The sequence below is a fragment of the Monodelphis domestica genome, chromosome 1 (genome assembly GCF_027887165.1).
Source record: "Monodelphis domestica isolate mMonDom1 chromosome 1, mMonDom1.pri, whole genome shotgun sequence".
NCBI classification, from domain to species: Eukaryota; Metazoa; Chordata; class Mammalia; order Didelphimorphia; family Didelphidae; genus Monodelphis; species Monodelphis domestica.
This window is the reverse complement of record NC_077227.1, coordinates 40,273,437-40,286,223: the sequence shown is the minus strand read 5'-3', so window position 1 is coordinate 40,286,223 and position 12,787 is coordinate 40,273,437. Positions and strand designations below refer to the sequence as shown.

The 12,787-nt window shown below is 36.4% G+C and overlaps 1 protein-coding gene across 21 annotated transcripts in view; it reads left to right on the top strand.

Annotated features, from left to right (window-relative positions):
* Positions 1 to 12,787, top strand: part of CCSER2 (coiled-coil serine rich protein 2) — a 190,554-nt gene that overhangs the window by 93,734 nt on the left and 84,033 nt on the right. For 10 of the 21 annotated variants that reach the window (XR_008911921.1, XM_007478046.2, XM_056797325.1 and 7 more), the window contains exon 3: positions 285 to 487. Coding sequence is in view for 17 of the 21 variants with exons in the window: in XM_007478046.2 (XP_007478108.2) it covers positions 285 to 487 (203 nt within the window). In the remaining 4 variants the exon portion in view is untranslated. The other 11 variants (XM_056797333.1, XM_056797337.1, XM_056797350.1 and 8 more) reach the window with 4 other exon arrangements.

Genomic DNA, 12,787 nt, shown 5'->3' with positions numbered 1-12,787 from the left:
TGCTAGGAGAATTTTTTGTTTTTATATGTATTAATAAGTAAGTGAATAGAACTAAGTTGTACTTTTTTCTTTTAGAATAGAAAACAAATTTTAAAAATATGGCAAGCAGCATTGCTTATTAATATGTTTTAGAATTTGAAAAGTATTATAATATTGAATGGAATATGATTATTTTTTGCTAAAACCCACAAAATTTCTAGAGTTTGTTAAAATTTGAGAAAGTTTTTAATTACTTCATTGTTTTGTTATTTAATGCCTTTCCCCCCTCCCTCCTTTTTAATTAGTAGAAGACAAGAGTGAATGCACTAAGCGTACTACAGGGAATACTTTGATTTCTCCAGACATGGATTACAGAGCTGGTTCTTCATTTGAGCTCTCCCCATCTGATAGCTCCGATGGAACATACATGTGGGATGAAGAGGGTTTGGAGCCCATTGGAAGTGTCCATCCATGTGGAAGTTATGAATCCTCAGAAATGAACAGCATAGTATGTATGGATTTATACAATTTAATTGATGTAGTTCATTTTTCTGATTATTGAAAGATAAGAAATATTCATTTTTTGAATGTGTGACTTAGTCCTGTAATGGAACTTACATGTTGGAGAGTTCCCAAAGTATCTGGCATTATACTCTGAAGTAGAAATAGAGGACCAGTACAGAACACACACAGACAAGACATGATGACCCTGAATGTCATCATGAACATGAGTGCTTTGGGCATTTTATTCTTTGTACTATCTAGCTAGCTTATTTTTATGGACTTGCTACTTCATGATTTCGACAGCTTCTCAGCTTGTGTGATTCTTGTCCAGTTCCTTGCATAAGTTGTACAAGAGATCAGAGGCCTTCTTATAGGTTCTTTAATATTTCTTGTTCTTACTACATGATTGGCTCATCTTTTCTATTCATACATGGATTTGATGATGTCATTGTATTTTTATTAATGAGATAATATAACATGTGTTTAGCAATGTTAGGTAGGGATCAGAATTTTTCATTGTTAAGTAATGTGACTTTGAAGAAAAGCTAAGCACTATGTAATCCCTGGAAATGGATATATTTAGATTGGGAGTGGTCTGGAAATAATGTTTAATTGTTTCAGTTGGGTCCTACTCTTCCTGAGCAAATTTGGGTTTTTTTTTTTTTTTTGTAAAAATTCTGGAGTGATTTGCCATTTCCTTGTGCTTATTTTACACATGAGGAAACTGAGGCAAATGGGATCAAGTGACTTGCCCAGGGTCACAAAACTAGTAAGTGTCTGAGATCAGACTTGAATTCAGGAAGTTGAGTCTTCCTGATTCTAGACTGAGTGCTCTATTTACTTATCACCTAGCTGTACCTTGAAATGATGACCTTCATTTAAAAATTGCAACTTTTTTTGTGGTGGGAGATTTTTAATATTCCAACAATCTTTTCAAATGTGAAATGAGACTAAATTATAATTTTAGATTGTTTCATTAATATTCTCTGGGTACCAGCAATTAAAAGAAAATCATTGTGCTACCTCAGTCTGCTGTCTAGCAGAGAACTTATTAAAGATCCATCCTTTGGTGGTCAGCAGGAAAGACTCAAATGAATGAAGACTGTCTGTTGCTTACATTATGACGTATAGTTAGGTAGACAAACTAAAGCCTGCACTCAGTGTGTTTGGGACAGATAGTACAAATATACAAGCTGGGCCCAGAATCAAGCAGGAAGAGGAGTAGGTTGACTTGCTTTAAGGAAATTGAAAAAAAAATTAATGATTCCCAACTTCTCCCAGAAATAAATTCCTATCTTCTTAATACTAACATTTTGCCAAATAATAAAAAAAAATGAGTGTCCCACAGAGGATAATGGAAAGGTTAGGGTTAGGTATAGTGGGTATTAGGAGAGAGCAATTTAGCATATGGAACTTTGAATAGGAACTGGAGTAAAAGATATCTTTAGGGAAATACATGAGGCAAAGAAAAGATGGATTGGTCTTTGCTATCTTTGTGATAACAGAAGAAAATGGGGAAAGCCCTAAACATTTTGGAAGACTACTTGTGATGAATTTCCTGGAGGATATAGACAAGAATGGAAGGAAAAACCAAAATGATTGGATCACAGATCCATTTGTTTGTGACATCTTGCAGTTACCACCTTTGCCTGAACACAAGGAAGAGCTTGTGGTATCCTCTCATTGTTTTAAACCTAGGAAGCCAGGCTGCCAAAGAGACTTCCCAAAAGATCATGCCCTTAGGGCAATTGTAGAGGGTGGGGGTGGAGGAGAGGTGCTAAACAAACAAGTGAGATCACATAATAATGTTGAAAGTGAGAAGTAAATGCTCTAAAAGCAATTGGAGTGATTGCCCTTAACCTCAATTTGTTTTCATTAACTACCCCAGATAATTTTATTCAATACCAGAAGTATTATTGGTATTCCTGGCCCAGGTCATGTCATTATGTATTTTCTATTTAAGATTTTTCCACAGGTTGGCCTACAGATGAAAGTCCTATTTCTCAAGCCAGGTGACATAGTAAACTACAACCTATGAGATGGAAGACAGGCATAGGCATCTCTTAAAGGAAATCTAAGTCTAGAGGATTTTCATTAATTGTCTAATCACTGGGACACCTCCCTAATTTCTTAAGCTACCTTTCCAGCCTCAATCTAGACCTAACTTGGAATTAAGTTACACTTCTGGACTTCCCACTATTCTTCAGTACTAGTTTGAGCTTTTTATGATTAGTATCCTAAAAGCTTGCTTAGAAGTTTTAACGAGAGGGATAGCTCTTGATAAATTGGTCCTGTGGCCCCTGTAACAATACTACCTGATCTTTTTTTGGTATACTGAGGTTTACAAGACATTCTCATAGCAGTACATGTTGAACTGGAGGGTAACTCAGAGGCCACTGAATAGCATCTCCTACCTCTGTGACCCCCGTTTTGTGTTCTACATAACATAATGGTCCTCACAACAACCCAAGGCATGTACAACATTTTACAGATGATAAAATGGAGGCTAGATGATAAAATAGGAGGCTAGCTCTGCCAGAAGAATTCCTTTAATTTCTTAAGTAAGAATTTGCCTCTTAGTCATGTAGGATGTAGTCCACTGTGTCAGTTGACTGGAAAGGCAAGCCAAATAAATTTTTCAGCAAGCCAATCTGTGGAAAGCTCCTGGATTATAAAATTCAAAATAATATGATCTAGGCTAGAAATTCTAGAACCTTATCATTATACCCAAAAGATATATTTTGGGGCACTTATGGCATAAACTTAGCATAGGAGAGAGCCCATTCTAACTGTTGTTGCAGCCATTGCTTCATTACTTTAAATGTTACCACATGATTTTATAAGACTCTGTTGTCTTGGAAATTACAGATGAAATAAATTATCAACTCCCAAACCAAAATTCATCTTATTTATATGTGATATACTAGTGTGTGTACACACACACACACACACACACACACACACATACACACACACACATACACACATTTATATAAACTCCTTACTATCTATTTTAGGATCAATACTAAGTATTGGTTCCAAGGCACAAGGGCAGTAAGAGTTAGGTAGTTGGGGTTAAGTGATTTGGCCAAGGAGATGACTGAGTGAAACTTGAACCTACGACCTCGCATCTCTAGATCTGTCTTTCAATTCATTGAACCATATTAGTTGCCTTTGTACATATATTTGGACAGTTTTTTTTTTTTACAACAGATTGTAAAATTTAAGTCTTGACTAGCTAGGTGGTATAAGGGTGAGATTACCTGGCCTAGAATCCAGGAGACCTGAGTTAAAATCTCTCACATGCTTAGTAGCTTAGTTACTCTGAGCAAGTCACTTAATCTCTTGTTTGCCCAAATTTCCTTGTCTGCAAAATGAACTGGAGGAGGAAATGACAAACTACTCTAGGATCTTTGTAAAAAAAAAATACCCCAAATGAGGTCATGAAGAATCAGATAACTTGTTTTGATTAAAATTCTCTGGAGACTGTATATTAATTTATAATTATTTGTTAGTAAAAGTTGGAGTGAGAGAAAAATCACATACTCCTAATCTGAGTTTACCACACTTGTCTCTGTTCACTTACCAAAGTTGCCTCACTAGAGACTAAGAGTTTCCAGCTCAAGAGAGCCAAGAGCTGAAAAGCCTCCCCCCCCCCCAAGACCTTTCTCTTTCTCCATCTCATCTTTTATAAAGCCATTGAAGTCATTCCTTTTGGATCTCTCTGGTAGGATAGACTTGACCTCAGTCTGGGTCAGAGACCAGTGTTCCAATTGCCAGGAGTCATGGGACAAGAAGCAAGCTTCTTCCTGGACAGCAGGGAACCAGGAGGTCTCTGATGCTCTGTTATCCTCCCATAGTACACATGTGTACCCAATCAAAGGATGGGACTGATACTGACCAAAATAGGTTTCCCTTTTTTAAAAAGATTGGTATATTTTTATTAAATTCACAAAAACTGAGTGACAATAACAACAAACAGAAATAACATTTAAATTTTGTTCATTGTCATTGTTGTAGATTCTGGTGAGATGGAATTTCTTTCTGATTTATTCTGTTCTTATGTTGACAGCTGATTATAAAAGGGTAGCTTTATGCATGACATGTATTTGATTCTTTCTGCCTCAAACACTATTCTGGGATTTAGCTAGCCCAGAGTAAAGTCTGGTGGGGCTGAGGGGAAGAATTCAGAATATTAAGTGATTTCCAAGATATTGCCATTGCATTCCTTGTTTTTTTTTTAAAATCAGTCATAACATATTACTAACTCATACCAAATTCAGAAAATCTCTTTCTTTTTTCTCATGAATTTCTAGTTAATCAGTTTTACTTCATTATTTATGGAGCTGAATTTTTTATCAAAGCATAGTTTTATAGTTTTCATACTTTTCCCTACTAAAAATGACAAATCCTTTTGCATTAGGATTCTGTCATCTAACGTATTAGCTACCATTTCCAGCTCTGTACCATCCACAAATTTAATTAGCATCTTGTCTATAATTTCATTCATGTTCATGATAGAGATGTTGAATGTGAATTCAGAAGAGAACTGGGGGTAGAATTCTGTCTATAGTTCAAGAACTGACTATAACTTGACAAATCATAGGGTGCTTTTTGTGGGGAACATAATAGTCCATCTAATTGCACTTTTATTTAACCGATTTTCCTTCAACATGCCCATAGGAACAGTAATAGGGAAGGTTGAAGGGGGTAGGGTTTGGGATGAAAGATGAATCTATTCTTGAACATATTGAGTTTACTGGACAACCATATCAGGATATCCAAAAGGCAGTTGGAAATATGAGATTTAAGGTCAACTAAAAGGTTAGGACTAGATAAGTAGACATCCTTTTCAGGGAGTTCAGTCACAGAAGACAGCAGAGATAAATGATAGTGGGGATGGATGGACCAAGCGATGGGGTTTTGAATATGGTGGAGATATTTGAAAATAAGTGAAAGAATGGAGATGTTCTGCTGGAGGAGACAGGATGAAATGAGTTCACTTGTCTATGTAGAGGGATTGACTTTAGGAAGAATAAGGGCCATTTCATCTTGTGAGACAGGGGTGAAGAAGGAGGAGGTAGAGGCAGAAGGCATATTGGTAATGTGAGAATATTGAAGAGGGGAAGAGAGAACTCTAGGTGAACAGCCTTTATATTTTTCAGTGAATATAAGGCAAGGTTCTCACCTGAGAGAGTGGGGGTATGGGAGTCATGGGAAGTTTGAGGAAGAATGAAAAGGAAGAGCTGCTATGGTAAATGAGGTGGCAAGTTAATTACAGAAACGTAAAAGAATTGTCTAGTAGCAGTGAGGTGTCCCAGTTGAAGTTAGGAATTTATAGTGAACTTAAGTGTCATAAACCTAGAGAGAATAAAGAATCCAGGAGGAGAGGATCAATGGTATTAAAGGCTGCAAAGAGATCAAGAAAGATGAAGCCTGAGAAAAAAGCATTAATTTGGCAATTAAAAGATCATTGGTGACTTTGAAAAGATCATTTTCAGTTGATAGAAGTTGAAAGCCAGACTGCCGAGAGTCTGGAAGTAAATGGCAGGAAAAGAAGTAGAGGTACCTAGGTTAGGTAGAAAATTATGTTTTGATTAGCATAATACATAGTGGGGCAAGAAACCAAATGAAAATATATTTAAGGAATAAATAATGATTGGATTTAATCCCATAATAATTAAAACTTTTTTCCTACTGTCGTTTCTTTTCTTTACTTGGAATCAGGATGACCTGAACTTGAATCCTGCCTTTGATGCTTTAAATTGTATGACTTCATTCCAGGCACCTAACCTGCATGACCCTCTTTTTTTCTGTATAATGGGGATAATAATATTATCCACTTTGTAGATTTTTTGCCTATATCAAAGGAGATTTTATATATGTGTATGTGTGTGTATATTTTTATATATTTTTATGTAAAAATATTTTCATATACACAGATATATGTACCTATACATATATGCACACACATATACACATTTATGTGTATATGTGTGTGTTTTGTAGACTGTTAACTTGGAAAAAATGCAGAACTATTAGATAGTCAGAAAAACCCAAGTTTTTAATCAGGATAGGGATAGGTCCAATATTTGGCCACCACACAGAGCCAGCACCAAGATCTGGGCCTATACCCTTGGTACTCTGGAGACATATCCCTGGTAGAAGAAGCTGTGGGAGATGCCATCTCTGAAGAGGGACAGAACTTGGGGGTCTTTTATACCCTCTGGAGAACTTGGTACAGCAAGCCTGTATAGACAAATTGCAAGCAGGCTGCAAAGAGGCCTGTAGCCAGCCTCAAGGGTATCAGGGAGTGGTCAGCTATAACAATTACTAAGGAAAGGGTCAACTAAGAGCCGGGCTTCCTGAGAGAGGACTTTTAATACTAAAAACCACACAAAACCAAAGGCTCTGGGATTCTGGGAACCGTATCCCTGGGAGAAGGCACTGTGCTAGATGCCAGTTTCCCCAGGGAGAAGACACAGTATTAAATGTCCAACTCCTCTTTGGAGAAAGCACCACACTAGAAGTCATCTCCCAAGAGGGATGGAGCTTGGGAGTCCTTTATAACTTTTTGGAGAACTAGGTATGGGAAACCTGTAGAGACAAATTGCAAATGGTTTGCAAAAGGGATTTGTAGCCAGCCTCAGGGGTATCAAGGAGAGGTCAGCTATAACCAAAGGCAAGGTTCATTGAAACTCAGTAGCTGGGCTCTTTTGAGAGAACTTTAATATAACAAGAGAAGCTTCTAAAACAAATAAAAGCACTCAATATTGAAACTATATCCACAGAACCCACCCACACTAGGGTCCCCAAAACAGTTTAAGGTCTATAGTTCAACCCCAAACAGTTGTGCCTGGTACTGGGGTTTCTCAAAGGGCAGGGGTAAACTGAAGCATCCAAATTTCATGTTGATAGCATACATGAGCAAAATTCTTCTATATCTATTTTAGTACCCCAGGTGTGAGGTGGTAAGGACCTGTTTCAGGATGATCACAGTATCAGAAACAAAAGAGATTTGAAAGATGTTAACCAAGGCAAATTTATAAGATTTGGCAACCAATTACATAGGAGGGGGTGGGGTGAGAGATATTGGGGAGCCAAAGGTAATATTTAGGTTTTAAGACTAGGTGACAGGGAGCATGGTGGTACCCTTGAAAGTAATAGGGAAGTTTGGAAGGGAGAAGTATTTGGGGAGAAAGATAATGAGTTCAGTTTTGGACACAATGTCCAGTAAGCAATTAGAGAGGCAAGTCTGGAATTCAGGAAAGGAGCCAGGGCTAGATATGTAGATTTAAGTGTCAGCAGAGATGATAATTTAATCCATGGGATATAATGTAATATAATAGTACAGTACTGAGGGAGAAGAGGAACCTGGGCAGAGTCCACAGTGACATAAAAGTGGAAATGACCTGGGTGAAGGTTCAGTGAAAGAGACTGAGAAGAAGCAGTCATATAGATAGGAAGAAAACCAGGATAAAAGTAATGTCATGGAAATTTAGAAAAAGAGGATTAAGGAGAAGAGGATGAATGTGTCAAAGGCTACAGAGAGGTCAAAAAAGATGAGGATTGAGAAAAGACTATTACATGACTTTAGAGAGGGTAGTTTTGGTTGAATAAGGAAGCTAGACTGTAGAGGGTTAGGAAAAGAGAGGAAAGGAAGTGGAGGCATTGATGATAGCTTTTTGCTTATTTAGTAATTAGTTTAACTCGCTTATCACTCCTGGCCCATGAAGGCAACAGAAAATGATCTAGCTGTCCCAGCAAACGGTTTTATAAGATACTGGTTTATATGTCAATGAAGCTTCAAAAAGACAGAGACTGTGTGAAGTGACTTTCCTATTAGCCAAAAAATGGTTGGTTGTCTCTCGAACCGAGGAAGGCAATTGTCTTTGTGCATTTTTGTGCACAAAGACACCTGTGCTTAAACATTTAAGTGGAAAAGTCAATGCACAGAGACAGTCCCACTCTCTTGGCGTTGGAAGCCTGGGTCCAGTGGCACGAAAAGTTGTTACACCTGGAGACTTCCTCAGCTGCATTGGATGGCTGTGTTGTCTTTTATGCTCCAACATGCCCTAAGCACTCCACAGTGCCTTGCTGCATCACCATATCAGCCATTGAACCTTCTTGTTGGTTTCTTCCGCCTGTTCCGCCGAAGCAGTCTTCACATGCTGGGTGAGCAAAGCCAAAAAATAAAAGGTAGATAAAGTAAGCATGACATAGTAGATGGAAGGCTGGTTTTGGAGGCAAGAGGATCTTACTTTAAGGCATGCTTCTGATGCATATTGGCTGTATATGCACTACAACTAACTTATCTTTTTAGTACCTTTGTAATGTAAAGGTTAAAATTAATGGTTGGACAATGATTATATGAAATTATGTGGTTGCCAGTATTTATTATATTTTGAGTCAGAAATTTATTTACAGATATTTACAAATAGAGAGGAAACAACAAAGAAGAGAAATATGATGGGGATAGAGAAGATATCTATCCTATTAACTGAAATATTTTGCTCTGGGTCTGCTTAATCCAGGAAGAGATTAATTAGCTCTCAACCAGGAAGTCTGGTAGTGAGTAACCATGTGACCAGGAAGTCTGGTAGTGAGTAACCATGTGACTTCCTCCAAGATGGAAGCTAGTCTTTCCAGAAGCTAGGAAAGGGGTCAGCCTTTTACTCATCCAATGAAGTAATCTAAGAGTCAAAGTCCAAGTAGAAGCCGAGCTCTTAGACCATGATCTATAAGCCATAGTCTCACGCAAAGCTCCCTCAAAATCTATTTATGACTATCTCCAGAAGACAGTCTCTTCAGACTATCTTCTCAAAGACAATCTGCTCTGAAGGAGTTTGGGGCTTGCTTTTTATGGTGACTTCTTGTCCCTTCCCCTCTTTACAGGGGCCAATCACAGTTTCCAAATTGTCTAGCACTGCCCGGGGGCAGGGTCTGTAGGATTGACTTCTCACAGTCTGAAGGTTAAGTTCTCATAATAAAGATTCACAGATTCCTTGCTGATTGAATTTCTAAGAGTGTGAATTTTCTAAGTACTTTGCTAGCTTCTCACCTAGTACTAAATAGCATGTTTAATCTTTTGTTGATTCAATTCAAAAGTAGACAAGAGGAAGTTAATCCTGTCTTCAGTCTAGTAGAGGTATTAAGTAGGGGTACTTAAGTTAGTGTTAACTCAGGATAGACAATAGAGTAAAGTTCTGTTATGCTGCTACTGCTGCTGTTGCTGGCTGCTAGCATCAACTCAGTGTGTTGGTCCCTGGACCATGCCCCCTTGTCTCCAGCTCCGAGTTGCCTTTCCCCAATAGCTTAGCCGGACTCACCAGTGCCCAGAGCCCCCGCCCCCTATCCGCCTCCCCAGCAGAGGCTATAATTTATTTTTTAAATAAGACAAGTCTTAATTATGAGTTGTACATAATATTCTCATGGAAAATTTTGTGAGATTTGAATCTTGATTTAATTTAAAATATTAGGCAAAATGAAATCTAGTTATAGATGATAGAATATAAATACATTTCAAATTTAGACTTGCAAAAAAGACTATAGTTAGGCTATTATAATATATTTCAGTATATAGAAATCTGGTGTTATTGGTTGGTCCCAATTCCTTAACATGGCAGAGAATCTTATATTATTGTTGTGGAAATGATCAGAAATATGGATTAGATAATACTAGAGGTAATGGAGTTAACTCACTCAACTGAGTAGCTGTAGAGTATTCATTGTTTCATGTCAACTTTGGAGGAAGGTTTCTAGTAGAGTGACTCGGGAATTGGTGCTTAGATCTGTGCTCAGTTGTATCAAGTTATTGCATATAATTAGTAGAACTATCTCAAATGGAATGGGCCTGCTTGTTGACTATGGCTTAAAGGGTTTGGACTAGATTAGAAGTTCTTAATCTGGGACCTATTAATTAGTTTTTAAAAAAAAATCTTTTGGTAACTTTCATTATTATTGGTTTTCTTAGTTATTCTCTGAATTTTATTTTATATATTTAAAAGTATTCTAGGCCAGGTCAATGATTGTTAAAGGAATTCTTGAGACAACACAGATAAATAAGCCCAGTGTTAGAGGGTCCTTGAATATCTAGCTCCAAAATTGTTATTCTGTGAGATAATATTTATACTGCTTACCTCATTGGACTGCAAAGACTGTTTTAAATGTCTTATTATTTAAGCATAATTCACATTTTGCTGAACATATTTTATATCAGATATAGATTTTAGAACAGCAAAGAAATGAAATTCCATTTGATAATTGATCTATAACTTGGGATGTTTTGGGTCCAAGCTAATGTTTGCCATTGTATAATTAAGTGGTAGGTTTGATTTGAGAAATTTTCTAACATTTAGCAGTAAGTATTCAATTTATGATAAAGAGGAACATTTAAACTTGGAATGCTTAGAATGCTGTTCACCTTTATTTCTATACATATTTTCTTTTTACTTAGGCATTTAATAAATGCATGATTGTTGAATGAATTGTGACATAGCTCATTCACAAAATAAATTTCTAAGACATCACGTGTCATAATAGCAGGCTGTAGGTAACTAAAAATGTAAAGACATCACAAATGTTGTATTGGAGGCACAGCTCACATAGCATTGAGAAGACCTAAATGTAGGTAAATGAAAACCTCAAAATAAAAATGTACTTAACCAATTTGATATGACTTCACTGAAAGAAATGTGTGTTAATACTTACAGAACTGGAAGGGACCTTAGAGATGGCCTCATCTAATCTCTTCATTTTGCAGATGAGAAAAGTGGAGATCCAGAGGTACTATTATAGCCCTGTCATTCCTAATTCAGATAAATTAAAGCAGATTAGTTAAGACTAGGGTATGTGTTCATTGGCTAGAATATATTATTGATATGGTTGTATGTTTGTGGCTTTTGAAAAGTTTAACTTACTAAATATAGTAATTATGAGTCTTTTCACACTACAGTATTTCTTTTTCTTTGGTGTGCTCTTTATTGTTTAAGAAAAATATGCAGAAAACTTTAAAAGAGAAAATGTTAAGATTGAGTTGACAAAGGTATTCATTGTCATTTTTTAGAAATCAAATTTTTCATAGTAATGCTATTATTAAATTCTCCATTCCAGTTAAAATTTACACTTTGTAGACATTTAGAATACTGAGGTCTTTACGTCATGTTAAACTACAGTGAACACTGTTCCATGAGTCTGCAGGAAATTAAGTTTGTACATATTGGGAAACTTGCCTCAATTAACCAAGTGACAAAAGTTAAAATTAATTCAAATATGATATGAAGCATGATTTTAACTTGCTAGAAGGACGAATGAATTATAAATAAAAGAATTTAGCATCTAGCCTTTTCATTTTACAAATGAGAATGCTGACTTAGAAAAATTACTTGCTCAGAGTTTCACAGATATTAGATTGAAGCCATCAATCTTCATCCTTTGTCTCTAAGCCCCTAATGTTCTTTCCACCATACCAGAATTCATCTTTTCCATGATTTAGCTAATAAACTGAGCCTCTGGACATGCTATACTATACTAAGACTACTATAAGAACTTGGACAGTATTGCTTTTGTAAGGAAGAAGACTTAATTTATCATACTCTCGTGGCTTCTCAAAACTATTGCTGTATATAAAGTAAAATAATTAGTTGGGAAACTCCCCTAAACTGCTAAATATTTTTGGGGGTGGCATGTATGTATATTTGTGGGAGAAGAGAGGCAGTTGAAGAGAGGAAATCCCAGGAATTATTTCCTCCTCCTCCATTATTAAAATTTCAGTGATGCATTTAAAAAAATACTTCATTTAACTGAATAGTAAGCACAAGGGGGCAATGTTTTCCTTGGTGCGACTATTCTGTGTGCACACGTCTTTTGCTTGGTTCTTTTAAACTTCAGGAATTATGAATGTGTTTGTATTAGTTGGCTCCTAGGCAGATCATTCTGTATTGACCCTCGTTTCTAAAGATAGAGAGAGTGATTGTTTAATACAGCATGTACATTTTAAAATTTGGAAGAATATTTACTTTTTGTTTACATAGAAAAGTTTAATATAAGCAAAAATTAGAATTTAAATTTAGTATTTCTTAAATATCATGATTCAAAATTTCTATAGGAAGCACAGTTCTTATAATTGACAAGCCAGTCTTAACTCTTCAGTTTGAAGGAAAATTTTCCCACAATCTAAACCTAAACCTAAAGAAGAAAGTAGAAAAAAAACCCAACATATAACCCCCCTCCCCTAGCCTATAATTGAATAAGCAAAAAAGCATAAAAATAGTTGCATTGGATTGTATATGCAATTGTACCCTTC